Source organism: Lissotriton helveticus, chromosome 7 (genome assembly GCF_964261635.1).
Source record: "Lissotriton helveticus chromosome 7, aLisHel1.1, whole genome shotgun sequence".
Lineage (NCBI taxonomy): Eukaryota > Metazoa > Chordata > Amphibia > Caudata > Salamandridae > Lissotriton > Lissotriton helveticus.
In genome coordinates this window covers 1,427,631,178-1,427,658,645 of record NC_136068.1, presented here as the reverse complement: position 1 = coordinate 1,427,658,645, position 27,468 = coordinate 1,427,631,178, and the positions used below count along the sequence as shown (strand labels likewise).

General features: G+C 43.2%; 1 protein-coding gene across 4 annotated transcripts in view; it reads left to right on the top strand.

The window, feature by feature from the left end:
• MYH16 (myosin heavy chain 16) overlaps positions 1–27,468 on the top strand; it is a 1,068,458-nt gene that overhangs the window by 730,623 nt on the left and 310,367 nt on the right. For all 4 annotated transcript variants that reach the window (XM_078654769.1, XM_078654768.1, XM_078654770.1 and 1 more), the window contains one exon: positions 365–492. In XM_078654769.1, the coding sequence (XP_078510895.1) occupies positions 365–492 (128 nt within the window). The remainder of the gene's footprint in view (positions 1–364; positions 493–27,468) is intronic.

Below are 27,468 nucleotides of genomic sequence, written 5' to 3'. Positions count from 1 at the left end.
AGTACAGAAGAAAATTAATTTAACTTATGCTGTAGCTTAGTATATATCTTTAAGTCTTAGAAATGTTTACGAAACACAGTCACGAAATGATCTCATCAGTGATGTCATCAGTGATGTTACTGACCATGTCATGAGTGATATAATATGTGAGGTCATAAGCAGTGCATTGTGGGGGCATAATTTATAGTTAGCTCAGGTAACTATAGCTGCTCAACGTCACTGGTTTTGTACGAGTGAAATCTGAGCCTAACTATAATGTCCCTGCAAACTTTGTTTTTTTCAGTGAATATATATAATATATATATATACACACACACACACAGCAATGCATAACAGTTTCTAATGTCTAATTGTTTATTTTCAGCTGAAAATAATGAGCTTACTCGTCAAGTAGAAGAAAAGGAAAACAGAACTATTCAGCTAAATAGAACAAAGATGCTAATGACCTCTCAGATAGAAGATCTTAAAAAACAGCTGGATGAAGAAACCAAGGTACACTACATTTTTTACAAGCAGTGCTTGTGTTATCAGAAAACAGTAATCAATTTTTAATTTTCAGATTGTGCAGCTTATTATTAATATGTCTGGGTCCAAACTGGGCTGGGATAGTGAGGAAAAGAACAATGCATTTAACCAAGATCTCTCGATTGGGGGAGAATGTTTGATGTATTCAGTATTCTGTCCATCATTTGTTTCTGCGGCACTTTTTGCCCAAAGAGGATGAGTATGTTCAGATGTGGGTTCCTTGCTCGCTGTGCCACTGGATTCAAGCTAGCCTGGCTGATGAGAGGTGATATTCCCTGAAACCGGTCCCAGGAAGCTTGCTTCTGGTCCAGTAAGGGCCCGGCTTGGCAGTTCGGGATGGACTGTTCCATGAGGAGCAGGTTCAAGACCGATTTGCTTATGGATGGGTCCAAACTGGGGTGGCACAGTGAGCAAAAGAATGGTGGATTTAACCAAGATCTCTTGACTGGGCGAAAATGTTTGATTTATTCAGTATTCTGTCCATCATTTGTTTCTGCAGCACTTTTCGTCCTAAGTTGGATGGGTATACCCAGACATGGGTCCTTTGCTCACTGTGCCATTGGATTTAAGCTAACCTGGCTAATGAGGGGTGATATACCCTGAAACCGACCCCGGGATGCTTGTTTCCAGTCCAGGCAGGACCCGGCATGCCTGTTAAGACGAGACTGTTCCCATGAGGAGCAGGTTCAAGACTGATATGGCCGGGTCCAAACTGGGAAGGCATAGGGAGCAAAAGAACGATAGATTTAACCCAGATCTCTTGACTGGGGAGACCGTTTGAATTATTCAGCATTCCGTTCATCATTTGTTGCTGCAGAGCTTACAAATAGGAATACATTACTAGTGCTAACATTGTACATATTTGTTTAAATGTCAATTGACATGAATCCCATTTTGGTAACCATGCACATTGGTCCTTATTTTGACACTCACAGGAGGTACTATTCAATCAATCAGGGGCTTGTATTGCACGGCTACTCACCCATGAGGGTCTCAAGGCGCCCTTGAGGTGGGGATGCTTTTCCTTCTGGGGGTAGGATCATTTAAAGAGCCAGGCCTTGAGGTCTTTCTTGAATTTGGTCAGAAACATGGATTTCCTGGGGTGGAGGGGCAGGGTGTTCCAGGTCCTGGTGGCAAGGTAAACAAAAGCTCTTCCTCCAGTTCTGGTCTTGTGAATCCTGGGGATGGAGGCTAGTGCAAGTTGAGTGAAACAGAGTTGTCTGGTGGGTACGTAGAATGTGAGGCGGTGGTTCAGGTATGCTGGTCCTTCGTCATGGAGAGCTTTGTAGGCATGTGTGAGGAGCTTGAACGTGATTCTATTCTTGACTGGGAGCCAGTGGATGTGTCTGAGACGTTGTGTTATCAGGCTGCAGTGGGGTAACGAGGACCAGTCTGGCTGCTGCATTTTTGACGTTCTGTAGATTCTTGAGCTAGTTTCTGGGTTACGCTGGCATAGAGTGCATTGCTGTAGTTGAGTCTGCTGGCGATGAGTGTATGTGTTTTGAATTTTGTGGTAAGCCATCTGAAAGTCATGGGAACAGGCTTAGGAAACTGAGTTGATTTGGCGGTTCATTGTGTGCGATGAGTCCAGTTTTATGCCGAGGTTGCATGCGTGGTCCATCAGGGTGGGGATAGAGAGGGGATCCCAGAGCGGTTGGTCAGCAAGAGTCGTCCCAGGCTGAAGGGGTGGGTCCCAGGAGGAGTACTTCAGTCTTGTTTGAGTTGAGCTTGAGGCAGCTATCTTTCATCCAGGTAGCAACATCCTTCATTCCACTGTGGAAGTTGGTTTTGGCGGTTTTGGGCTCACTGGTGAGGATCAGCTGCGTATCGTCGGCATAGAAGACAATGTTGAGCCGTGGCTTATGACAATTGCTACGATGGGAGCCATGTAGACATTAAAGAGGGAGGGGCTCAGAGAGGAACCCTGGGGCACTCTGCAGCTGATCTCTGTAGGTCCTGAGAGGAACGGGGGTAGTCTGACTCACTGAGTCAGGCGGGCGAGGAAGTAGTGGATCCAGTTCAGTTCCTTGTCATGGATGCCAGCATCATGGAGTCTTGTGATTAGGGTGCAGTGGGAGATGGTGTCAAAGGTTGCTGAGAGGTCCAGTAGGATGAGGGCTGCAGTCTCGCCCTGGTCGAGGAGGGAGTGGATGTCATCGGTGGCGGCAAGGAGTGTGGTTTCCGTGCTGTCGTTGTTTCGGAAGCTGGATTGGGAGGTGGCCAAGATGTAGTTAATTTATAGGAATGCGGAGATTTGGGTGTTGATGGCTTTCTCTATGCCCTTGGCTGGGAAGGGGAGGAGGGGGATGGGCTTGAAGTTCTTGAGGTCCGTTGGGTCTGAGGATTACTTCTTCTGCAGAGGGTTGATCTCAGAGTGTTTCCAGTCATCAGAGAAGGTGGCGGTTTCGATGGAGCAGTTGATGGTGCGGAGAAGGTGGAGGGTGATGGCGGCTGCTGCTCTGTGGAAGATGTGTTGCGGCAAGGATCAGACGGACCTCCTTATTGGACGCTCTTCGTGGTCTTGAAGGTGTCCTCTGTTGTGAGTGGGGTCCAACAGAGCATGGTCCTTTGGGGTGTGGTGTGGTTGCATGCGGTGGTTGCGGGTGAAGTTGCGATACTAGATATGCCTGACCTTGTGGTGGAAGAGGGTGCTGAGTTTGTTTCAGAGGTCTTGGGAGGGAGGGAGATCTGTGGTCTCGCTGTTGAGCCTAGCAAACTCCTTGACAATGGTGAAGAGTTCTTTGCAGTTGTGTGCGTTGGTGCAGATTCTGTCTTGGATGGCAGTTTTCTTTGTGGTTTTGAGGAGGAGGTGGTGTGCGTTGACATCAGATTTATAGATAGTGTTAGTTTCTGGTGTTTTGTTGTTTCTTTGTCTCTTCTTGAGTCGTCTGCAGGGGCGTCTGTATTCGTGGAGGGTGTGAGTGAACCAGCTGGCTTTCTAGGAGTGTTACTTGCCTGGTCTTTTCTTGAGAGACCCCAGAGTGTCAGCGCAAATGGAGATCCATTGGTGGAGGTTGCATGCTGTTGTGTTGGCGTCCATTGGTGTTGGCGGAGTGGTTGTGCTGAAGGAGTCGAGGAGACGTACAACAGTGGCATTGATCCAGCTGCGGTGGGGTGGATTGGTGTGCAGTGCGTGTGGTGAAGGCAAGATGTACGCAGTGGTGGTCGGTCCAGGAGGAGTCGGTGGTTAGCTGATGTTACCGCTGGCAGAGAAGACAGGGTATAGTGTGTGTCTGGCTGTATGGGTCAGAGCGGTGATTAGCTGCTTGAGTCTGCTGTTGACAAGATTCTCCAGTATTCTGGTCACTGTGGTTGTCCAAGTGGGAGTTGAGGTCTCCAAGAAGGATGTAGTCAATGGATGCGAGAGCCTGGGATGTGAGGAGGTCTACAATGGTGTTTGAGAAGGGCCGTTGGGAGCCGGAGGGCCTGTAGAAAAGGGTGCCACGGAGGGTGGTTGGTCTTGAACTGGAGGTGGAGGCGTTCCATGGTTTCCACTGGGTCATCAGAGTCGGAGGGTATTCTTGTGGACAATGGCGATACCTCCTATTGGGCCATCGGGTCAGTCCTCGTAGAAGCTTTTGTAGCTGTTGAGCATAGAGATGGCGATCTCTGGTCTAGAGCAGGTGTTAGTCCAGATTTCCGCGAGGAAAGTGATGTCAGGAGCAGTGACGTCAAGGAAGTCCCAGATTTCTGTGGTGTATTTATGGTGGGACTGCAAGATGAGGAGGATGCAATTGAGCCATTTGGGTGCGCTGTTGGTCGGCTGGGCGGTGAGAGTAGCTGGCGTGTTGGCGTGGGTAAAGGCGTGGTTGCAGTTTCGGCAGGCAAAGGGCCCATGGGTCTTCTTGAGTGACACTAGATGGCATGCGGCATGGCATCCCGGTCTGAGGGTGGGGAGGGAGCTGGCATCGTAGCGGTGGAAAGTCTGAAAATCAGGGTCCCTGGAACTGGGCGTGGTCCAGGCAGAGACGGGCTTGCCAGTGGCGTGCCCACTGCTTGTGACTGACTTTCGTGCTGCGTGGGGCTGGACAGCTGGGAGGTGGGAAAACATGGGAGCGGGAAGGGACACAGGAGGGTGCGGGGGCAGGGGCGAGGCCCCGGGGGATCGCAACGAGGAAGAAAACAGGAGGAAAGGAAAAAAGGGAAAAGCAAAGCCAAAATGCTGAATAAAAGAGCAAAGCAGAAAGAGAGATGGTAAAAGTAGAAAGAGAGAAGGACACAGTAGTCGGGTGCAGCCGATGGGGATTGCAGGGGTGATGAGGGAGAAAGTAGGAGGAAAAGCGAAAGGAAAAAGCAAAGCCAAAAGGCAGAGTGGAAGAGATAGAGAAAAAAGAAGAAATAGAGAGAGAAAAAGCTGAAAGAGAGAAATAAGGGCAGTCAAGCATCAGAACAGTGACGCTCTACTACTGGACAACCAGGAAATAAAGTGCATGCAGAAGTCTGCGGGTGGAGGAGGGCCCGAAACTCCTGACCTATGGGTCTGCAGCAGTAGCACACGGGGGACAGCAGCAAGTACAAGATTGAGCCGCGCTGTGAAGGAACCTCGTACTCTGAGTGTCGCCCTTGTACATGCTACCCCTCCTGCCCAATTTGGAAATCACAGGGGAAGGTGTCTCCTCCTCTACCCCACCTCCAATCTGACTTCTTTCTGCCACCTATAACCAGTGGTGGTACTTACTAGCATATTTAGATGTGGGTGGAAGTTCTGCAACCTGATGACTAGCAGAGACTCCTCCTTCCCTTCACCACTGAACTGAGTAACCTTGTGGAATACCCCAATTGTCTGAACACAAATATGTATTTAGGTAGGACAGATCCACATCGGTTTACCTACCCCAGGGAGAAGGTCTGGAAGGGTGCATTCCCCTTGTGTCCAGTCCACTACTTATTGCACCACCATGAAGATCAATGGCTAGATGTATAAGCACATTTTCTTGTTGCAAACCCTGCAATTCGGTAAATTGCTTGATTTGTGACAAGAAAATATGGTTTTCAAATGTATCAAACATATTTGCTATTCAGTAACGTGGTTCTAAATCTCCAAATGGGTTTAGGCAATCATAATGAATGACTATTTGGAAGTAGCGTGTTTACGGCAAACTTTCAATATAATAATTCCTTATGGTACATAATAATGTTTTGGGACTGAAATTCGTCCTCAAAGGAGATGGCAACCTGTTTGCAAATGGAAATGGGTCCCCAGGGGACCCCTCCTCCTCTATTTGTGAATGGTCCAAAAACAGCTTCTAGGAGTAGGCAGTGGTAGTTGAAAAGGCTAGAAGCCTGCCCGCATTTTTCTCCAAGTTTCTCCAGCCTTTTCTTCCTTTAAACTATACAGTGTATTCAGTGCGAACTTTTTATTGACCAGAATACTGGGTTTTCATTTGTGGAGTGATTGCTGAATGATTGGTAGAGTGTAGCATTTTCCTTCCTGAAAGTATCCAATATTTTTGTTGTCAGCTTGATGCCTCAGTGTTGCTTTTCTAATCACCAGGCCACAAATGTCAATGGAACCTCTGCCTACTCTTAAATAATATTTTTACAAATGTTTCTCTTTGTTTTTTGTAAATACTTCATGGTTTCCTTTAAGTGATATTGAGGCAGTTGCTCCTTCTGGTCTGGTAGCTGGAATCAAAGATGGTGACTTTGAGGGAGTTCATCATTCGCTGGGATCTCAACTAGACGTGGTTTGTCTGAAAATAATCTCCCTTCATTGGTTCACAGAAGCCCTGCTGGCATATTGTCAAGTATGAGATGCAGTATGTAGATTGGACTGCTGCCCAAAAGAAAGCAAGCTTCCCACATACCAATTGAGCAAAGTGAGAAAGAAACCGTCTCAAAATGAAAAATGCAGCCTACAGGTGCACATGCTTAAAAGTAATGCATTTGGGTATGAAGGAGCATGCCAGTAAATAATCTTGTGATTTACTCATTAATTTGAACACAATATCTGTCCAATAAGGTAATCCAATGTATGTTTTTTAGACTTGTGACGTGCAAATAAAAGTAGCTTTGGCTGATGATCATAGTTGACAAAATATGATTTTTCTGCAGACAGTATTGCAGAATTTTTAGCCTGTAATAGGCTTTGCTATGTTTGCAAGATATTATTTGAGAGTAGGAGATTTGTCTTCGCCTAATTTAGTCAGATCATTTGCCGTCTTTAACTAATGAAATGTCTGAGGTCTGTTTAATTAGAATGTGGTATGGTGATTTTGCTTGATGTCTTACAGTAAATGGATTACATTAACAGGTCAAAGCCTGAAACTCTCAAAATGTCATAGTTTGAGACTGCACACTGACAAACTACAAAGCCACATTGCAGGTTGAAAAAGTCTTTCAGACTCACAATATGCACTTTTTGACTCATTTTGGTTCGGAAGGAGGGGTGGCACTGAAAGGGGTATCATGTGCCTTTCCGAACTGCAATGCAATCTATCATTGATTTACACTGTAAATTGCAATCGCAACAGTTGACTGGAAACCTACTCCTGAAGGTAAGTATTTGTAAAGTGAAAGTTCCCTTTGAGGGATAGTTTCCACTTTGTGAATATGGGGTGCTACTTTGAGGGGAACTGATACCGGTCTATTTATAAAGGACAAGGGCTGCCTGGTAGGTCTCCACACCTGCATTTGCCGCCCATTTAGTAGCATTCACAAATAGAACCCTGTTTCTTTAATATTAACCGGGCTGGTTCAGCGAGCCCTCCTGAATAATTATTTTCCCCTGCAACAGATCTGCCCATTGATCACCTTAAAAAATGAGGATGGGGTCTCAAATAATTTTCTGTTTTATCTCAGCTACTGTTCTGTGACCTGACCTTTCATACAAGAGGCATTTCTATACTTCCTTCCCTAATGAACTGTAATTCGAGGAAAGAACAAAAAAATGTGAAGTTTTATTCACAGTTCAGATAACCTACACATTAATATTTGGGGCCAGATGTAGGTAATTTAATATTTCCGAATCTTAAATACCGACTCATACCGAATCGGTATTTCAGAATCGGAAATTGATATGTAGGTAATAAATCTGTAAAATTTACCGATTCGGAATCACTCGGAATCTGAATTCGGTATTTACCGAATCGGTATAATCCGAATCGGTAACTTCCGAATCGGTAAATTCCGAATCGGTAAAACCCATTCATTCCTATGGGCCAGGAGGCCCATAGGAATGAATGGGTTTTACGGAATCGGAATTCACCGAATCAAAAATTACCGCTTCGGTAAATACCGATCGGAAATTTGAAACTGACAAACATGTGAGCCTGTGAACCAATCTGAAACACCAACCACACCCAAAAACAAAGGTACAGTGGAATCAACCAATCAGAATCAAGCACCCCTCCCTAGTACCTGGGAGTGGCTACACCCACGCAGGTGCAGAAACTGAACAGTCAGGAGAGCAGGAGGACAGACAGAGGAGCAGGCTTCCCTGAGCTTACCTGAACAGCACAATGGGGATCCAGGATGGCCAGAGGGATGCAGCAGAGTGCAGGAGGAAACTGAAATTCAGCCTTGCAGAACTGCAGGTGCTGGTTGAAGAGGTGGTGAAACACTACAGCAAAATCTTTGGCAAACAGTCTCTGCATGTTGCAGAGTCTGTCAAGCGCACTACCTCGATTGATATCCAAGCAAAGGTAAATGCCATCGGGGTCACCCACCGGGAAATTGATGACTTAAAAAAAAGGTGGTATGACCTGCGTATTATCACCAAAAAGAAACTAGCTGCCCACAGAAAAGAAGCTGCAGCAACAGGGGGAGTCAGAAACCGAGCACCACAACTCACAGACATTGAGGAGCTTGTGGAATCCACCCTAGAGCCGGAGAGCATCCATGGCATTAGGGACGCTGACAGCTCCGTCAGAGCTGCAAAGAAACAAGGTAAGAAGCATGGAAACTATCATTAACCCATTTCCCTGTTCCCCTTCCCCACTCTGTGTGCCTACATCACACTCCAGAACAGGTTTTACTAATGCCCAGCAATGCTTCATGGGAGACGTAGTCATAGGTAGATAAAGCAATGCCGTCAGCATACCATACAGCAAGGGATGCAACACACTACTAGCAGAAGCAAATGAGGAGCAGGCAAATGTGTGATAGTAGTGTGATTTAATCATGACACACAGGTGAACTACTCCACTGACACAATGTCCATGTCTGTCCACAGGAGAGTTATCGCGCAGCACAGCAATGGATAGGGAGAAGAGGAGAGAAGAAGCTGGTCCCAGCACAGTTCAGCGAGGGAAGAACACAGAGCAGGCAACCTAGGCACCTGAGCAAACAACCACACCATAGCCTCAGTCACCTCTGTTGTTTGGGACTCAGGAGTCAGTAGCAGCAGCACATTCCCCCACACCAACAACACCATCATCAGTGCAGGAAAGGGCAAGGCGGCTTGATGTGCCCCCTCTCCGTATTCTAGAAACATCTGAGGAGGAAGAGGAGGAGGGTGACAAGGCAAGCAATCCACCAGAGTCAGCCAACGCTGAGCAGCAGCCCACTCCAAGAGCTGTGCGGGCCAGTGTCCGAGGCCGAAGGGCACGGGAGAGAGCTGAATGGCAGGACGTTGAGGGTGTCTTCTGCGGTCTGGAGGCCACCATGGTGAAGGTCCAGCGCCTGCAGGCAAAAGCAATGATGGGTGTTCAGAGGCAGGTGCGCAGCATTAACAACAAGCTAGATAACATTGACAAGGGTATAGGGAACATTTCGGACAGCATGCAGTCGCTGGCAAATGGCATGACAGACATGACCCAGTGCATGACTGTCCTATGCGACAAATTAGATAGGGACAACTTGGAGAGGCGCAAGGCTTGTAGTGTAGTTCCTATTATCCCAATAGGCTCTGCGCATTGGAATAATACCTTCAATAGTATAGGCCTAGACCAGACGTTAACTAGGTCTACTACTGTCGATATTAGACTTAAAGTTTTGGGTTTGCCAGCTAGCTCAGAGTTCACTAGAAACTTTCTCGAATGTTCAGGAAGGAATTAACTTCCCTGATTAGACAAGAAGGGATTTAGTTTCTGACAACCATAGAACATGACAACTTTGCTCTCCCCTAATCAAGAGTGTATCTCGAGAGTCGTGTGAACAAAAGGCAATTTATTTTACTCAGTCAGTACGTGCATTCTTAGTCTCATCAGATTGTAGAGAAAAGGAAGAGACGGGCGTGTTCAATAAAAGATGTTATTTATTGATCAGTCTCTTTTCTCGTACAAGAGAAATGGATCGATATTATTGCAATACTTATAGTTAAGTAAAGTGCATACATTAAAAGCAGAAGTATAAAATAATACTGTAAAAACATTGATATGGTTTCTAAGCCATATGAAGGTTTAAAATGAATAAAATATATTACATACACATATACATTTGACTAAACGTACTCAACTGGTGTTTCTAGATACGCCTACCCCGTGTACCTGACCTAAGTCTAATACGTGGGCGGGAATAGAAAGTTACAGTTTAAGTTAAGTTTGTTTTTGCCAAGTGACTGACTAAAGAATTCTCTGCGAGGGGTTATTCAGTTCTGTACCTGGAATCTTAGGATGAATGAGGGATGGTATCTCTCGTCTCTGGTCTCGATATTCCAGGCTGCCTGCGAGGGCTACCCGGAAGCGCCGGTGCTGGATTTCTCGGCAGGAGAAAGCAGCGCGTCTCGTTCTCAGCGCATCAGGAAGGCGGGGCTGCGCCAGCGGGGTCTGCTCTGCTCTGGGCTTCGGCAAGTATGGCTGCTCCGTTTCGTCACCACCGCGTGTTTTTACATAGGGCAATATCGGTAATATTTATACCTTTAAGGTGCCGAGATTGACGTAAGGATGGACATAGATACGTCAATAAGGATGTCATACGACCAGGTCGTTAGCACATTCTTTTGCTGAAGTTCTCGGTGAAATCAAAACAATGGCCGCAGGGTTTTTCCCAGGTTGTCATAGGTTTGATTTGTTTTGAGAACTCTGTATGCCTTATCAGGGGCTGGAGGAATATCGCTTGTCTAATTAGATCGCAAGCGTTATGACCTAATCAGATAACACGTTCCTGTGCCGTAGTGTGGCTTCGTCAGATAACGGTATCTGCATCATGGGGGTTTGCTGCCTCATGGGCTGACTGCTAGTTAACTTGTTAGTTTGTTAACCAGAATAGGGTCAGGAATAGGGGGATCGATTCAGAACCTATAGGAATACATCACACCCACTCCACGCTAACTATGGTCATATTTACTAATCTATGCATAGTAAAACATAGTACAACATACTATAGAGTAGTGTGTATACCTTACCACCCCAAAATACATAAATGCATTTTGAAATTTACAAATATACGGAAAAATTGCAGTCATATGTATTGTATGCACTCAAGCTGTAGAATAATGCTAAAGTAATCACGCATTTGTATACATTATTGCTATTCGGTATATGAGAATTTACACATGAAATGGCCCTTAATACAGAAAAAAAAGTTCGAGACCATTTCATCACAGAATAAAATATTTATGAACATGCCAGCGGGCAGCTAAAGTCGATAAGCTATCTAAGTTTAGAAATCTTAGTTCTCTAAGAATAGTTCTTACTCTAAGCAGAAGATAGTGTCCCGAAAAATATACAAAAATATTTTGGGGCTGCTGAAAAAATTGCTGTCCGTGAACTGGAGGGAAAATTGTTCATGTGACTTTTTATTATTAAAGTTGAAGGCCAAATTCAGGGAACGCCGTGTACGAGTTTGTTCAAAAGTCTCTATTTCTGCTCTGGTGAGAACATCATATCATTTAGGCTTTCGAAAAAGTTGTCAACAGCTTCCTGGGAGAGTTCCACTAACCCGGAAATAGGTGTAACCATGCATTCGTGCGCATGATTGTCTCCATTGACATTCTGATTTGGATTGCTGACAGAAGGTCGTACCTGATCGATGCTGCTTTCATCTTGTACTTCACTACCCCTTAATCGTAGTGGTGAAGCTTCCACGAATGCCGTCATCAGGATTGGTAGCCTTTGAGGGCAGCACAAAGCGTGAGCCTTGATCGGACTCAACAATGTTTCTGCATCCATTGGCGCATCCGATTGTAGCGTCAGAACAGTGGTGTCTAACACGCATTCTTCTCCGCATAGCAGGCACCTTAATACAGGTAAAACACATCGTTGCCACATAGGTCGAAATGATAGAAACCAAGTCATGTTCAGGTCTCTAAGCCGGGATAGTCCCAGGATTCTTGATATCCGGTCCCGGTATCCAATGGCTAGGATTGTTTCTTCCCTTGTCGCAGGTGTTTTGTCTGTGACATGGTTTGCCATAACGAAAAATAAGGACTAGGAATAGGATTCCTGCAATCAGTCCTAAAATGAGGGGAAGTCCGCCAAAAATCGAATGGACGAAATCTGGAAAAATACACAGTATGGCTTTGAATGGTGTTAATGCCATCGAAAATACTGTCTTAAATACTTTTGAGACACCACTGGTATCAGAAATATTCAAGATTTCATTCAGGATTTCTGCGAAATGTATGGGGGAATTAGTTGATAACAATGAATGTATCTCTGCAGTCGTCCTTGCGACTTGGAGATCATACGTTTCTTTTGATGACGTGAGCCTGGTAGGCGTCTGAAGAAGCACTGTTTTCATTCTGCTTAAAGTATCTATTCGAATAGAAGTAATTTTCAAGTTGGGCCATGCCCTTGCCTCCCTGTCTGGAAAGGAGCTGGGGAACAATGAGTGTCCACAGCACTTGACCTTCGCAGTCGTAGTTACGAGATAAGGAGTCCCGGGCATAAGACTACAACATCTGTGATCTACAATTAGAATGTAACTCCCATTATAGAGTCTTTGAAAGAATGGTCCTATCTCTGTTGCAGGTGCGCCTTGCTGGTGACATGAAAGGTTATTTGAGTTCCCTTCACAGGCTCCATGCAAACTAATTCCGTTACACAGAAATGTACCGCTTAGTAACATTGCCCAATTATTGCCACTAAGAAACACTTTCTGTCCTTTATTACTGACACATGCATGTGAATAGGGCAGGTTCCATGTTGTTTTTATGTACCCTTTTCCCAATTTTTCGTACATGCCAGCCTGTATATATTTTTGGCAGTATTGAAACCTGAAGGTTGAAATTGGAATATTTATTATTCCATGTATTATCCATTCACTGACAGGTCGTTCTGACATTGTCATTGGTAATCTCTCAAGTTTCTCAATGCTCAGGATTGTATAATCAGCTCCCTTTTGGGCCATACTGATTTGTCTATCAGTAAGGTTAAAGATATAGAATAGAGACGTTGTGTTGATTAAACGCCAAGGCACATAGCCTGAACGCAGATTTTGTAACGTCCAGCCAAGCTGTACAATAGAACGCAATTGAGACTGACCGTGTTGTAACAACAGTAAGTCTTGCGATAATATGTCGATTGCTGAAGACACAATGCTGTCCAAAGAAAAAATTCTGGAGGACAGAGTCATTAACCCATTGTCCACTACAGAAAGTGATTTTTCCAAATTAATACGGTCAATTTCCCGTATACTTTCAGCTGTCTCAATTTGAGTAACCTTCCAGGCCTCATTGTATGCTGCATATACAGAGGCTGCTATGAAACGCTTTTGACGCTGTTTGCGTGGTCCCATAGTGAAATCACGCAAGTCAGCACCATCAGTAAGTAAAGTTAGGTGTTGCTTAATTTCTGCCAGTGTGGAAGTTTGTAGCCATTGAAGGCATAATTTGCCCACACTGTAGGTGGTTATTATCCCTGGGTGTTGTCTTTGAGGATATCTAGGGTCTGGCCTGGTCATTTTGAACCCCTGTGTTTTATTCAGGAATCTGTCTTGACAGTTATTAGTATCTGTGGGCCAGATCAACCACTGTTTCCAATCTGGATGTGTTCTGTTTTGGTTTAATACATAATTTATGTCTATCTCCTCATCTGTAGAGGTATTGCTGTACATTGTTGGCTGTGGAATAGACGGTTTATTTAAGTCTTTAATTTTGGCTAGGCCAAGACAGGTGGTTTGTTGAACAGTGTCATTTAAAAATATAATTTGTTCTGGGATCATGCAGGCTCTGAACAAAGATTCTATACCCTGTACTTGCCATTCTTTTGTGCCCCAAACACTTTTCAATTCAACATTTTTGTCCCAATAATCAAAACCAAAAGTATTCATTTGTTCAAAGAATGAGTCTGAATATATCAATTTTGTGTTTGTTATCATGGTCTTTGTCCCTGTCTTGTTTGACAATTTGAAATAAAATGTTTCAGCATTACTTATGTTAAAACCTGAAAAGTATGAATATTTGTCGTAAACGGTTCTTGAGCTTCCTTTTGGAGGTGTTGCACAATGTTCCCATTGATTATAATTTAAAACATTTCTAGGTTGTGCAGATCTATGTAAAAAATGGTTGCTATAGATGTTATAACAGTACATACTATCATAATTTGTAGAACCCTGCAAATAATCATGTTTGGTAAATTTAGCAGACATTACTAAGTCAGACATCATATTATTAATGCTTTCGAAGTCCCAATCATCAGCAAATGAGCTCGGTTTTACAAAGTCACTCAAAGAGATCTTAATTTGGTGTGGATATTTCAGGATTTCAACCGGACCATAAATTTCGTAGTCTGTGTTGTCCCTTGCTACCCCACCCGGTATAGGATTGGCTGTGAAGTTGGCTGAAGAAAGTTCTCTTTTCTCGACGTGTGAAGATGTGTGTGGTTTGAGGATCAAGTTGATTTTCTGACTTGCTGTGTCCATTTTAGCATATTTTCCCTCAATGAAGCGTCCCAAAGTTAGTATCATGATGAGCCAAAGTATGAGGATAAATGCACCAAAACCCACCCAAAATTCGATCCATGGAGAAATCAGATATGTTTCTTTCAGTTGTTTCAAAAGTACTTTAACTTTATCTTTAAAGGTTTTTGATGATGGCTGTGTCTTTGATTCAGTGAAGCCTTCAGAGGAATCATCGAAGTTTATGAAGTAGCCGGATGCAGTTCTGTCAATTGTTCCAATTGGTTCAGGATTACTGTTTCTTGCATTTGCACTTGGTACTTCATTATAGATTGGTGTGTCTCTGCTAAATGTTTTTATTTGGGTTTTCAGAGGTCTAAGTTCCATTGCATTGTTGCATAGTCCTTGTTGTTCTTCTGTAGGCGTTTCGAATGTGATGAGCCTCTTAGTTAGGACCTCTGTACTGGTAGCAAACCTTGGTGTTCTGCTACTTATTGGGAGTCCACTTGGCCTACTATATGTTATCGGCCACATGATTGTGGTTTTACCAGGTCGATGGATACAACTCGGTTCTCCTTTTTACCAGCAAGTGGCGGTAGTACAACTGATCTTGTCCCGTTGACAGACAAGACAGGAACTGCTTTTCTGTAAGAAGGCCCAAATTCCTTCTTTACCGCGATCTTCTCCCTGACTAGATCCCCGACTTTTGGAATCCAGACAGGTCTTGCTGGGACAGGTGGTGGTTCTTCAGTGGTTGTTGGCTGTTGTTTCAACTTTATGTTGCTCAGGTCTTTTCTTGTTTTGTTTAAGTCCTGCAAAATAGCCAACCGGTCTTTGATATCAAAGCTTTTTTCTTTCACCACTGAAGTCTGACTATCAAGGTCAGAGATCAACATCCTAGTTCCAAATAATAATTCGTACGGACTGAATCCCTTCAGAGAATTTCTTGGCAAGTTATTTAGACTACGTTGGACACTTATTAGATGTTTGACCCACCCAGCTCCCGAACCTAATATCCTTTCCGTTATAGATTGCTTTATGCCTTGGTTTTTTCTTTACACCATCCCGTATCCCTCAGGAAGGAAGTGAGAAGATTCCCGCTGTGCTATGCTCATTTGGTCATGTTTCCCATCAGGCTGGAAGGCTAGAGTGAAAACAATGATCAAACGTAGCATGCTCTTAGCGTATATGCCATTTAGACTCGCAAATCTTTGTATAACAGTTCAGACGTCAGCCGAGTGCTGGTGATCTACATTATAAGTGGAAACTAGCCTGTATATGTTAATCGCAAGCCTTGCTTTTTACTCTTCATTTTTTCTGGAGTTAAACGACGAGGTATTACACTGTTTCTCTCCCCACTGCGATTTCTGTTGCAGTTTGGGCAGTTTTTCACAAACATGGTGTGATGCAGGCTCATGCCTGGCCACCAGTACCTTGGGTGTAATTCTTCCAGAGAATCTTTTAGTTTGAGGTGTCTGAGACCCTCGCCCATATGTGCGTCTGCGATTAACAAGTTTCTCCTGTCCATGTTTGGAATCACTCTATCCCCCACTCCAGGGATTCGAGCAAAAGGGACGGAGTTTGCATCGATTATGTATGTATAATTGAGTAGATAGTTGATCGGTAGCGCTGAGCAGTCGCCTTTTGATGACGTTTTCACCGCCAGCACTGTTTCACCGTCAATGTATTTTAATGTACGCTTTTTTCGAACTACGGGAGCCGATTTAGTGGCTGCCGCTGTGGCTGTTTCAGCCAATGAATTCCCTGCAACGTGAACGCCATCACGTTGATGACTCAGTGAGAGTGTCACGTGAGTCTTTGGTAGTTCTTTTTGTAAAAGAGCTATTTGTTCCCAGAGCAGTTTCTGCTTTATTGGTGCATCTGTGTCATCTTTGTAACCGTTTTGAATCCATGTCTGCAAATCCTTGTTATATGATTTGACGCAGTAATATGAATCTGACACTATAAGTGTCGGGAATTCGCGATCCGCATTATCTAGCGCCATTTTCAATGCTAATATTTCAGTTTGTTGTTCTGAATTAGTTTCTACTGAGTGTGTTTTTGTTAAAAGAGGTCTTAGTTTACCTCCGCGCCACACTTCTTTTGTAATCCCACATGTGGGGTTGTATGCTTGTTCTCCCCAAACGGGGGTTTGAGCATGTCCGTCTGTATAGATTACACAGGCGTAATGTCGTAAAGGCAGAATGTCGATTGGCAGAGGGAATGTTCTTTCATAATCTAGATTTTTTAATTCCTCTAGTTCTGGATCAAAGTAGTAGTATATGTTGTCCGTTGTAATGGAATTCACCCATTGTATCCATTCCGGATTCAATGTTGTTGTTGGTAAATTACACGGTGTTGTTAGTGCCTCAAAGGCTGGTTCTGCTGTTCTGACTGTGATATGTCTACCGTCAGCTTGATCTTTTTCTCTAGCTATTGCGGTTTGAACTGCATGAACAATTTTTTCTTGAATGCTGAATTTCTGTTCAGCTTCTGTGTACAAGTGTGATTTGAATGCAATTGGTACCTTTTCTCCCTCATTAGAGGTCAGGTATGTGAATCCGCATCTTCCTGGGATGACTCGAATCACAAGATTGCGTGTGTTATCACGTGTTTCTAATTTTGTTTTAATTAACATGTCTGTTTGTAAGGATCTCAAAATTTCTGTGTGTATTTGAGTCCAATTGGATCTTTTAAAATCTGGTTTTATTAGATCATAAAGGGGTTTGACCCTTTCTGCGTAATTTGCAATGTATGTTCTTCCGAAATTTAGGAAGCCTAGAATTGACTGTAGGTTTTTTAGTGTTCTAGGTGCTTGGAGTACGGCACATTTTTCTAGAAAATTGTCAGCCAGGCTTTTGCCTTCACTTGATAATTCGTATCCTAGGAACAGGACTGTCAGATGGGCAATTCTGGATTTTTTAAAGTTGAATTTGTAACCCTCTGCTGCGAACCCAAGTATTATGGTGTTCACTCTCTTCAAGTGAGTCTCCAAGTCATCATCTGTTAAGTATATGTCGTCGACATACGATAATGCTTCGTCGTCATATATTTGTAGTAATTCTGTTACTCTCGCTGAGAATACTCCCGGGCTGTTCTTGTACCCCTGGGCTAACCGACAGAATTGTTTTTGAGTGCCATTTATTGAGAATGCAGACAAATATCTGCTCTCTGGTGCTATGTTTTGACAAAAGAATCCATTAGAGATGTCTAATGTTGTTTTGCATTTTTTGCGCACTATGTTATTCATTAGTGCAGCACTATGCGAATTTTGCACTGCAAAAGTTTTGCAACATGAGTTAAGGTGTCGGTAATCCAAAACTAGACGATATGAATTGTCTGGTTTGGAGACCGGAAACAAAGGGTTGTTCATTTGTGAGGTGCAAGTTTCAATCACCCCCTGGTATTCTAGCTGATCTAGAATTTCTTTTACCTGTTTTTTAGCTTCTTGCTTAATTGGGTACTGCCTTTGTGCAGTAGGTTGTGATTTTAACTGGATTTTGTGAGGAGGAGAGTCCTCATCCCATCCTTTTATTTTATTTATTTTTTTTATATTTTTTTTTATTGTTTTTGGCAGAGGTAAAAGCATACAGGGACATAACGAGATAAAGAATCTAAAATGAGTCTTTACAAAAAACAACCATTATACAATTTAAATCCAATTGTCAATAGGGGACCATAGCTTCCGGCCAAAAGTCTTCTTTTTAAATCCCTTCAGTTTGTAGACTGCTTTATCCATTCTATAAACATTTAACAACTTTCCCAACCATAGCTCAAAGGTTGGTGGGTCTTTATCCAACCATCTGGAAGTAATACAAGATCGGTAAATAGACATTCCAATAAACAAAAAGTGTTCTTGATCTATAGATAGATTCCGAGAGGGAAAATAGACACCAAAAATAATAACAGCAGGATGGAGCGTAATCTGAACATGCAACAAATTAGTCAGAAACTTTTCGATCTTATCTATGTATACGACCAATTTGGAGCAGCTGTAAAACATATGACTTGAATCAGCTGCTAAGGTTCCACAACGGCTACAGTTAATACCTCTTAAAGCTTTCCATTTTGCCAGCTTAGCAGGTGTATAGTAAAGATCTAAAGTGGACATGTAATGTTGACTTTTAAGAGAGCTGTTAATTAGTGTCTTATTACTCATCTCAAAAGCTTTTACCAAATCTATCCCTTCTATACATAGCTTTCTCTGCCATTTCAGAGTTTGATGATCGAGGTCGTTCTGCAGCCTATTACTCATTAACTGATAGATTATACCAATACGATTATTCTTCCTGCAGCTCTCTAAAATGTCAATAGTCTCCATGGTATCAGTGAATAACAGATTTTTTTTTTCTAGAAAACTACGAATCTGTAGATATTTAAAAAATTTGTTCCTAGATAGACCAAATGTCTTTTGAAGTTCAGAAAAGGACATGAAAATCCCGTTTTGATACAATTGCCCCAGTAAATAAATCTGTCTCATCTGCCATCGGTGAATTGCGATATCTTGAAAAATTTCAGATAGTGACTTATTATCAGACAAAGGTGTATAAAAGTTCAGTTTTGACATTATACGTAAAGTTTTATTCATTTGCCTCCAAACTAAAAAAGCGGCGAGAACCACCTTAAATTTTGTTTTTTTTATAGTAGCTGGGTTCAATGACTTTCAATAAGCACTGCCGAGCATGAGCGCCTAGAAGCATTTCAAAAATGGAAGGTGCCATGGCCGGTTCTGTTGCATAATCATGAAATAGTAGAACCCGAATTGTTTTCAAAGTAATAGCCCAATAATACATTCTAAAATTCGGGAATCCCAGCCCAGCACAATCTGACGGGAGAGTACACCATTTTAAAGATCTTCTAGAGCGACGGAACCCCCACAAAAACCTGGACAACATCCTGTCTATTCTATTGAAAAGGGACATTGAGAAAAATAAAGGAATAGTACGAAAAAAATACAAAAATTTTGGAAAAATCATCATCTTAATGACATTAGTTCGTCCGTATAAAGATAAGTGTAGATTATTAAATCTTTCTAACGTTCTATTAGTGGATATAAGTAAAGGGTCTATATTTAATGCGACAATATCATCGACCTTGGGAGATAAAATTACACCGAGATATGTGCCAGTAGTATTTAGTGAGATGTCAGTGGGTTTACCCGTTTCAGAATGTATGATCTGAGTTTTTATGATATTGAGCTTATTTTATTTTTTATTTTATTTTATTTTATATTCTTCTATAGCGCCTGAATAGACCCCCGAAGGGGTATCTCCGCGCTTTGCCAGTAAGAATATCCTCAAATGGTTTATGATAAGATGAAATGGTACATATTAACAGAGGGGGATCAGTTGCTGGGGAATAGGTGTGTTTTTAAAACCTTTCGGAAGGTCAGATGACTGGTAAGTGATCTCATCTCAAGAGGTAAAGAATTCCAAAGCTTTGGTCCTAGATGGGCTAGTGCTCGCCCTCCTTGTCTGGACTTTTTTATTCTAGGCACCTGCAGAAACTGCTGGTTGCCTGAGCGCAGGGTTCGTCCAGGGGCATATGGCTGGAAGATTTTTGCTAGATATTTTGGACCTTTGCCTATCACACTTTTGTGGATAGTGCACAGGGTCTTAAACTGCACTCGCTTCCGTATTGGTAACCAGTGGAGCCTGGTCAGCAGCGGGAGAGAGGGAGTCCTAGGGGGAGCATTAAGGATTACCCTTGCTGCCGTGTTTTGGATCACCTGTAACTTTTTAAACTGCCCTTCATTTGCTCCTAATAGAAGGCCGTTGCAGTAATCCACTCTGCTGATGATTAATGCTTGCACAAGTGTTTTCCTATGGCAGTCTGGCAGATATGGAAACACTCTCCTTAGCATTCCAATGGCCCGGAAACAGGTGCTAGCCACCTGATTTACGTGGTCCTTGAAAGTGAGTGTCTGATCTAATAGTACTCCAAGATTTTTCACCGTACTTTTAGGGCTGGGGACAGGACCTAATTCTAAGGGCCACCATTCTGGTGTCCAGTGTGCTGCAGCCTGTCCAAACAACATGACCTCCGTTTTCCCTATGTTGCATTGAAGACAGTTTGATGACATCCATGCAGATATTGCTCTCATTCCCTCTGCAAAAGATCTTTTTATTGCAGGTGTCAGGTCTTTAAAGGGAAAGAGAAGTTGGGTGTCGTCGGCGTACGACGCCGGAGTAAACCCAAATGATCTTGCTAGGTTGGCCAAGGGAGCCACATACACGTTGAAAAGTGTCGGGCTTAAGCAAGAACCCTGTGGCACTCCCTTATTGAGCTCCCTATAGATTGATTTGTGGGAGCCCAGCCTAACCTCTTGAGAACGGCCTGACAGAAAGCTTTCCATCCATGACAGAGCCACACCTTCCAGACCTACGTCCTTTAATCGCTCAAGAAGCACTTTGTGAGACACCGTATCAAAAGCGGCGGAGAGGTCCAACAGCACCAGAATCATGGAGCTACCTTCATCCAGTGCCATTCTGATGTTATTGGTCACTGTTTGAAGGGCTGATTCGGTGCTGTGGTTTAGCCTGAAACCAGATTGTGAATAGTCCAGGCTCTCCGTCGCTTCGAGATGTTGTGACAGATAGGTGTTCACATGCTTCTCAGCTATCTTGCTGATGTATGGCAGGAGTGAAATTGGGCGCAGGTTGGAGAGGTCGGTCCATGGGGAGGCCGCTTTCTTACGTATTGGGTTTACCACCGCCCTTTTCCAATCTGCTGGGACTTGTCCTTTAATGAGGGAGATGTTAATGACATTCTGTATGAAAGGCCCCAGGAGAGGGATCAGAGGGGGAACCATCTTGGCAGGGAGGAGGTCATTAGGAGATCCTGATTTAATAAGAGTAATGAGGTGAGAGAGCTCTGTACTTCCAATTAGGGGAAAGGATAATAGTGGGTGTACGTTATCCTTTAACAAAGTTAGGGATATGAACTTGTTGATGTCACTTGTGCTGTTATTGACAGCCACTATTTTGTCATATATATTATTTATTTTACTCTCAAAAAAAGACGATATCTCGTCGCATAAAGTCTGTGAGAACTCATCAGAGCTCTCACATGCGGCGGGTTTAACAAAGTTTTGAAGAATTTTAAAAAGCTCCTTGGGACAGTTAGCAGCTTCTTCTAGCTGTAGCATGAGGCGGTTTTTCCTGGCCTGCTTGATGTTTTTATAATATTTTAATTGAGCATGAAGAAAGACCGCTCTACTCTCCTCGGTCTTATTTTTCCTCCATTTTTTTTCTGCTCGCCTACATTTCTGTTTTTCCTCTCTTAACTCCTGAGTATACCAACTTTCTTGTTTGGAGGAGGGATACTCTTTGTATAGCTTTAGAGGGGCCAGGATATCAATGGCTCGCTTGATGGAGTCAGTGAGTTTTGCCAGTGCTGTATCTACTGTGTCTTCTACTAGTATGGTGGGTTGTACCCAAATTTCCTTTAAATTACTTAAGGAAATGTTATGCCATTGGCGGCGCCAAGTGGGAGGGGAAGGTGCTTTATTGGTAAGTCTTTTAAAAGTCGAGAGTTGGATTTCTAAAAGGAAGTGGTCTGTCCATAGGATCTCTCTTGCTGGGAGGCAGGTGAGCTTGGAACAGTTGGAAAGGACAAGGTCCAGCGTGTGGCCACCCCTGTGCGTGGGTCCATTATTTTTTAACTCTAGACCTAGGTTTGAAAGGTCCGTGATAAGGGAGTGGGATTCAGGTAATGTTGGTTGGTCTACGTGGATGTTAAAATCCCCTAGAAGGATAAAATCTTCATTAGATTTAAGTTGGGGGGCTAGCAGTTCTTGGAGAATGAGCGGGAAATCTGGGTTTGGTCCTGGAGGACGGTAAACCAAAGCTCCTTTCCAGAATGTGTGGCTAGTTAGGTCAATTTTAAAAAACATAATTTCTAGTTGTAAACTTTGATGTTGTGCAAATATAGTGACCTTTAAATCGTCCTTATGTATGATTGCAAGGCCACCGCCTGTCTTCCCTTCTCTGTCTAGATGTTTAAGCTTATATCCGTTTGGGATCCCCATTGTTACAGCTGTAATAGTGTGGGGCTTCATCCATGTTTCAGTGACAAAACATATGTCTGGCTGGATAGAATTTACCAGATCCCATACCTCATGCTGATGTTTAGGCAGGGATCGCACGTTTAAAAGGAAAGACTTCAGCCCTACTACCGGAGCTTCTGCTTCAGACGGAATGTTGTTGCTGAGCGTTCGGCGGTGACATTCTAAACATGAGAAGGCTCCCTCGACAGTGTGCCACGGTATTTTAGTGCAGCAAACGGAAGGTGGTTTTAATTCTACTAAAGAATGAGCGGTATAGGTAATAAGATGTGGCCTCATACCTAATCGGGATAAATGAAGGGGAGCACTATCCATGGCCCCTATGCCACGTCCTGTCGCGGACGGGCGCAGACGGGCAGCTCTTTGGCGGGTCTTTGCGCGCGGTCGCTGCGCGCTTGAGAAGGTGCGAGGGCTATATAGCACTGTGTGGGTCCACTAGAGCGCTAACCGCTCCCAGTGGAACCGGAAGTGAGTCAAATGCCTACCCCCCCTTGCTACCGTGGGAGGCGTCAACCAGCGCTGTGACCAACCGTGGGACACACGAGTATGGCTGGAGGCAGTGCTGCTTCAAAGTGAGTGCATGTAGTGCGAGTAATGCGCTCCAATTTTAAAAATACACTCGTTAAAATGCAATGCTAATTTCAATTTAAAATAATGCCACAATTCAGTTTAAGATAGTACCATTACTTCCACAATCTTTTCGAGGCAACCGGCAAGCGGGTTGGAGACACTGCCACCGTCTCCTTCCCGCGCGAGCTCCCCCGGCGCTCTGCCTTTATAACCGGAAACTTTTCCAAACTCTCTAGCCACATCGATAATTATAGGTAGCGCAGAAGAGACATCAGAGGTTACGATAGCCACGTCGTCTGCGTACGCTAAGACTTTGTGGTCAACTTCAAAGAGTCGGACTGATGGGATATTAGGTTCCAAAATTAGTCTGTTCAGGTAAGGTTCTAAATATAGAGCAAATAGAAGCGGGGAACAAGGGCAGCCTTGTCTAGTCCCCCTAGTAATTGAAAAAGGTCTCGAGTTGTCAATACCTAATCTTATTACACCTTTAGGATTAGAATAAAGCGATCGTACCGCTTGAATGAATTGTAATGGAAACCCTTTCCATTCTAGCACGGTCCAAAGGAATCCCCAGTCTACTCTGTCGAACGCTTTTTCCGCGTCGAGTAAAATCACCCCGACTGGGGATTCCTTTGCTTGGGCCCAGTCTAATAGTGTAATGACGCGTTTAACATGATCGGTGGTATCTCTATGTCTAATAAAACCATGTTGAATATGAGAGACTAAGCTAGACATTACATGATTTAGTCTATTTGCAAGAATTTTGGAATAAATCTTACTGTCAGCGGTGATAAGAGAGATGGGTCGATAGGAGCCTAATTCTTTTGGGTCCTTGTTCTTTTTTAAAAAAACAACTATAATAGCGGTAGACCAGGAATCAGGTGGTTTCCCTTGAAATGCCGAATTAAAGATCTTTAACAATTCTGGTTTCAGCATGTGTCTAAATGTCCGATAAAATTCAAGGGGTATCTGGTCAGATCCCATGGCTTTACCTGCCGCAAGACTCAAAATGGCATTTTCGATCTCATCCCAGCTTATTGAGCGTATAAATAAATCAGTCTCCTCAGAACACAATGATGATTGATTGGTACTATGGAGATAATTTACAGGATTGAGAGTCTTATCAACTTCATTGTTAAAGTCATTATACAATGTTTTATAAAAATCATAGAATGATTCTAAAATTCCTTCCCTACGTTCATGATAAACACCATTCATATCTTTGACACCTTGAATTTCATTTATAGAAGATTTTTGACGGAGGCGTTGTGCTAGAATTTTGCCGGTACGCTCACTATATTCATACCGTTCAGTTTTATATAGCTTAAATTTTGATGCTACTTCGTCGGCAATATGAGTCCGTAGGCCAGAACGTTCAATTACTAGACGTAGTTGAGCATCTTCTATACCTGTGTTATTTTTACACGCGGTTGATAGGTCCATCTCAATGGACCTGATCTTATTTAGCCTCTCCTTAAGGTCTGTTTGGATTTTTTTCCTCTTATAGTTTGCAAAACTAATTGTCTCTCCACGTACGATTGATTTAAAAGCATCCCACACCACTTGTGGGGAGGCCGTGTCGTTGTTTGTTAAAAAATAGTCATTAATGATAGTCGCCATAAATTGAAGATAGTCTTCATCTAATAACAGATTTCTCTGGAATGACCAGGATCTAATTGAGTTTTGACGTTCTGTGGGAACCTGGATCTCAGCGATTATAGGATTGTGGTCTGATATGACTTGAGGTAGAATTTCAATACTGATTGTCTCCAAAAACAGAGAAGATACAAAAAAATAATCTAATCGGGCAAATTTCCGATGGGGAATAGAATAGAAGGTGTATCCAGGATCTTTATGATACAATTTGTGCCAGACATCCTTTAGCCCATTATTTGAGACCAAATCTCTGAGGGCACTATAAGTTCTGAATTTACGACCCATGTATCTCCTTCCTGATTTAATATTCCAGTCGGCCGGCAGATGAATATTTAGGTCGCCACATACTATGATTGGTTGTGTCCAAGAAGCTAATTCTGTATTTATAGTGTTAAAAACTTCAGCGTCATCTAGATTTGGACCATACATACAGCATATAGTGAATTTACAACCCCCAATTATTAATTCAGCAAGCCCCCATCTGCCCCATTTATCGGCTAGGGTTTTCAAACACTTCCCGACTCCCTTTCGCATACAAATTGCAATGCCTCTTTTTATACCCATTTGCTTAGATGTAAGCAAAACATCCAATCCCAGCTTGCCCAAAAGCGAACGCTTATCCCATGCAATATGAGTTTCCTGGATACATAACAAATCAATAGATAGAGTCTGGAGCATTGAACGAAACATCCCAATCTTTTTGAAATCATTAAAACCATTAATGTTGATTGTACATATTTTCACCTTTTTATCCATGTTGAAATAGTAATAAAAAAAAAAATGTTAGCAAGCATCAACAGTATATACTCTTCGCTACTACATCTTGAGCGCCTTATAAACATCCCTGCAATGAATACCTCTGCCTTACACCCCCACCCCCAACCCTTGCCCCTGCCCACCCCCACCCATTGCCCCAGAACCCCTCCCCCCACCCTCCCCATTATAGGAGGCATAGGAACTAACAGTTCCTAAAACGTATGGGTGCCGCGTCCCTGGCCCATAGCGTCCTGGCAAAGAAAAAGGAGAAGAGAGAAAAAATTAAAAGAAAGAAGAAGGAGAAGGAATAGAATAGAAGAAAAAAACTTAGCAATCCTGTTTACTGAAAAAGAAAGATAAATTGAAAGCTTCAACAAAAATTACTAAGCAAATAGTCCTTATAATCCTACAATCTAATAATCTTATATTCTTACAGTCTTAACTCATTATTGTTTTTCAAATGGAATCCAGATATTCTTTGGCTTTAGTTTCGGAAATAAAGTATTTTACTGCGCCCTTGAATACAGTCTTTAGCTTTGCTGGGCCTTGGAGAAAGACTGCAACCTCTTTCTTTTGAAAATCAGGGATCAGTTGTCTCAATCGCCACCGTTGGGCCACAGTGGCTTGACAGTAGTCCGGTCGTACAAAAAACTGACAGCCCAGTTCATCCGCTTTCTTATCTGGTCTCGCAGTTACATAGATAGCTTCACGGGCAAGAAAGTTATTAAATGAGACCAGGATAGCCCTAGGATAGTTTTCTTGGCCTTGTCGTGGGTTCCTCACAGTGAAGGGAAACCTATGAGCACGTTGTATTTCTCGTGCCCAATCCCAGTCAGTCATCTCAGGAAAGGCATCCTTTAGTAAATTAATAATAAACCTCCGTGGATCAGACCCTTCTTTATTTTCGGGAATTCCCAAAAAACGTAAATTACTTCTACGGGCCTGATTCTCCAAATTAGCTATCTTGTCAGACAGGTCCTCTTTCAGGGCTTTAAAGTCACCAACTTCCTGTCTCTGTGTCATACTTTCTTCTTCCAGAACAGAGATTCTGGCCTCCACTTCAGCAACTCTGTCGGTAGTCTCAGAGCACATCTTAATTGCACGGCGAACTGCATTTTTAACCTTAGCGCAGGTCATCTGTGTGCGTTGATTTTCGGCTTTGCTTTCAGCCCTGTGGCTCATCATAGTATCAAAGATCATTTTCAGAGTGATCTCTTCACTGCTTTCATTATTTTCCTGTAATAAGGCCGGATCTGAGATGGAATTGTGATTGGATCCCACGATATCAGTGGTATCAGTGGTGGTAACAGATATTAAATTGGGAGATAGAATGTTTTCCCCTCTAGGTGAGTTAGGAGCATCTTCTTTACTCGCCACACGTAGTGACCTCTTTTTCCATAGCTTTTTTTTAATGATAGTAGCCGCGTTAGTATTGTCAGGGCTCATACTAACTTCACCATCTGAAGATAGACTCTCACAACTAAACTCTGCCCAATCTTTGTTTAAACCAGTTGCTTCATCCGATGAGAGTTCAGACAGAGAAAAGAATTTTTCAGAAGCCTCCAGATTGGTTTGCTGTGTAGGAGTTTCTTTTTCATTCTGTTGGTCAGTTTCAGACGATACTGATAGCGTGGGAAGAGAACAAGCTCGACTAATTACGGCTCCGCCGGAGACTACATCTCCCATAATACCCTTCTTCGAAGGATTAGTCGACAAGGAACTTAAAGGATTATTATGGGTTACAACTGTGATGGAACATTGTTTAGGCGGTTGTAATACAGTCACATCTGCACTTTGTATATTGCCATCAATTATTTTTTTTTTAGCAGCTTGTTTCCCAAAAAGGTCGGGCAATGTTTGAGATACAATATTCTTGACGCACGAGGCTTCATTAGATTTCAAAACAGGCTTATTAATGTTCTTACCCTGTTTTGTAGCGGTTTTAGCAGGGGTTGGGGGTGCAGCCTCTGCCATCTCAGGCTCCTCGCTACCCGGTTCCTCTCTTCTCTGGTCTCTACCTGCGCCGTCTCTCCTATTGCTGCGGGTGCTAACAGATGACGGTAGCAGTATCTTCTTTTTTCCCTTCCGTGAGCCGCCTCCGCCTCCACCTCTGCCGGGAAAAACGCTGCTCTGCGTCCAAAACAGACAGAGTGTAGCGCGCCACAGCGGGGACCGCC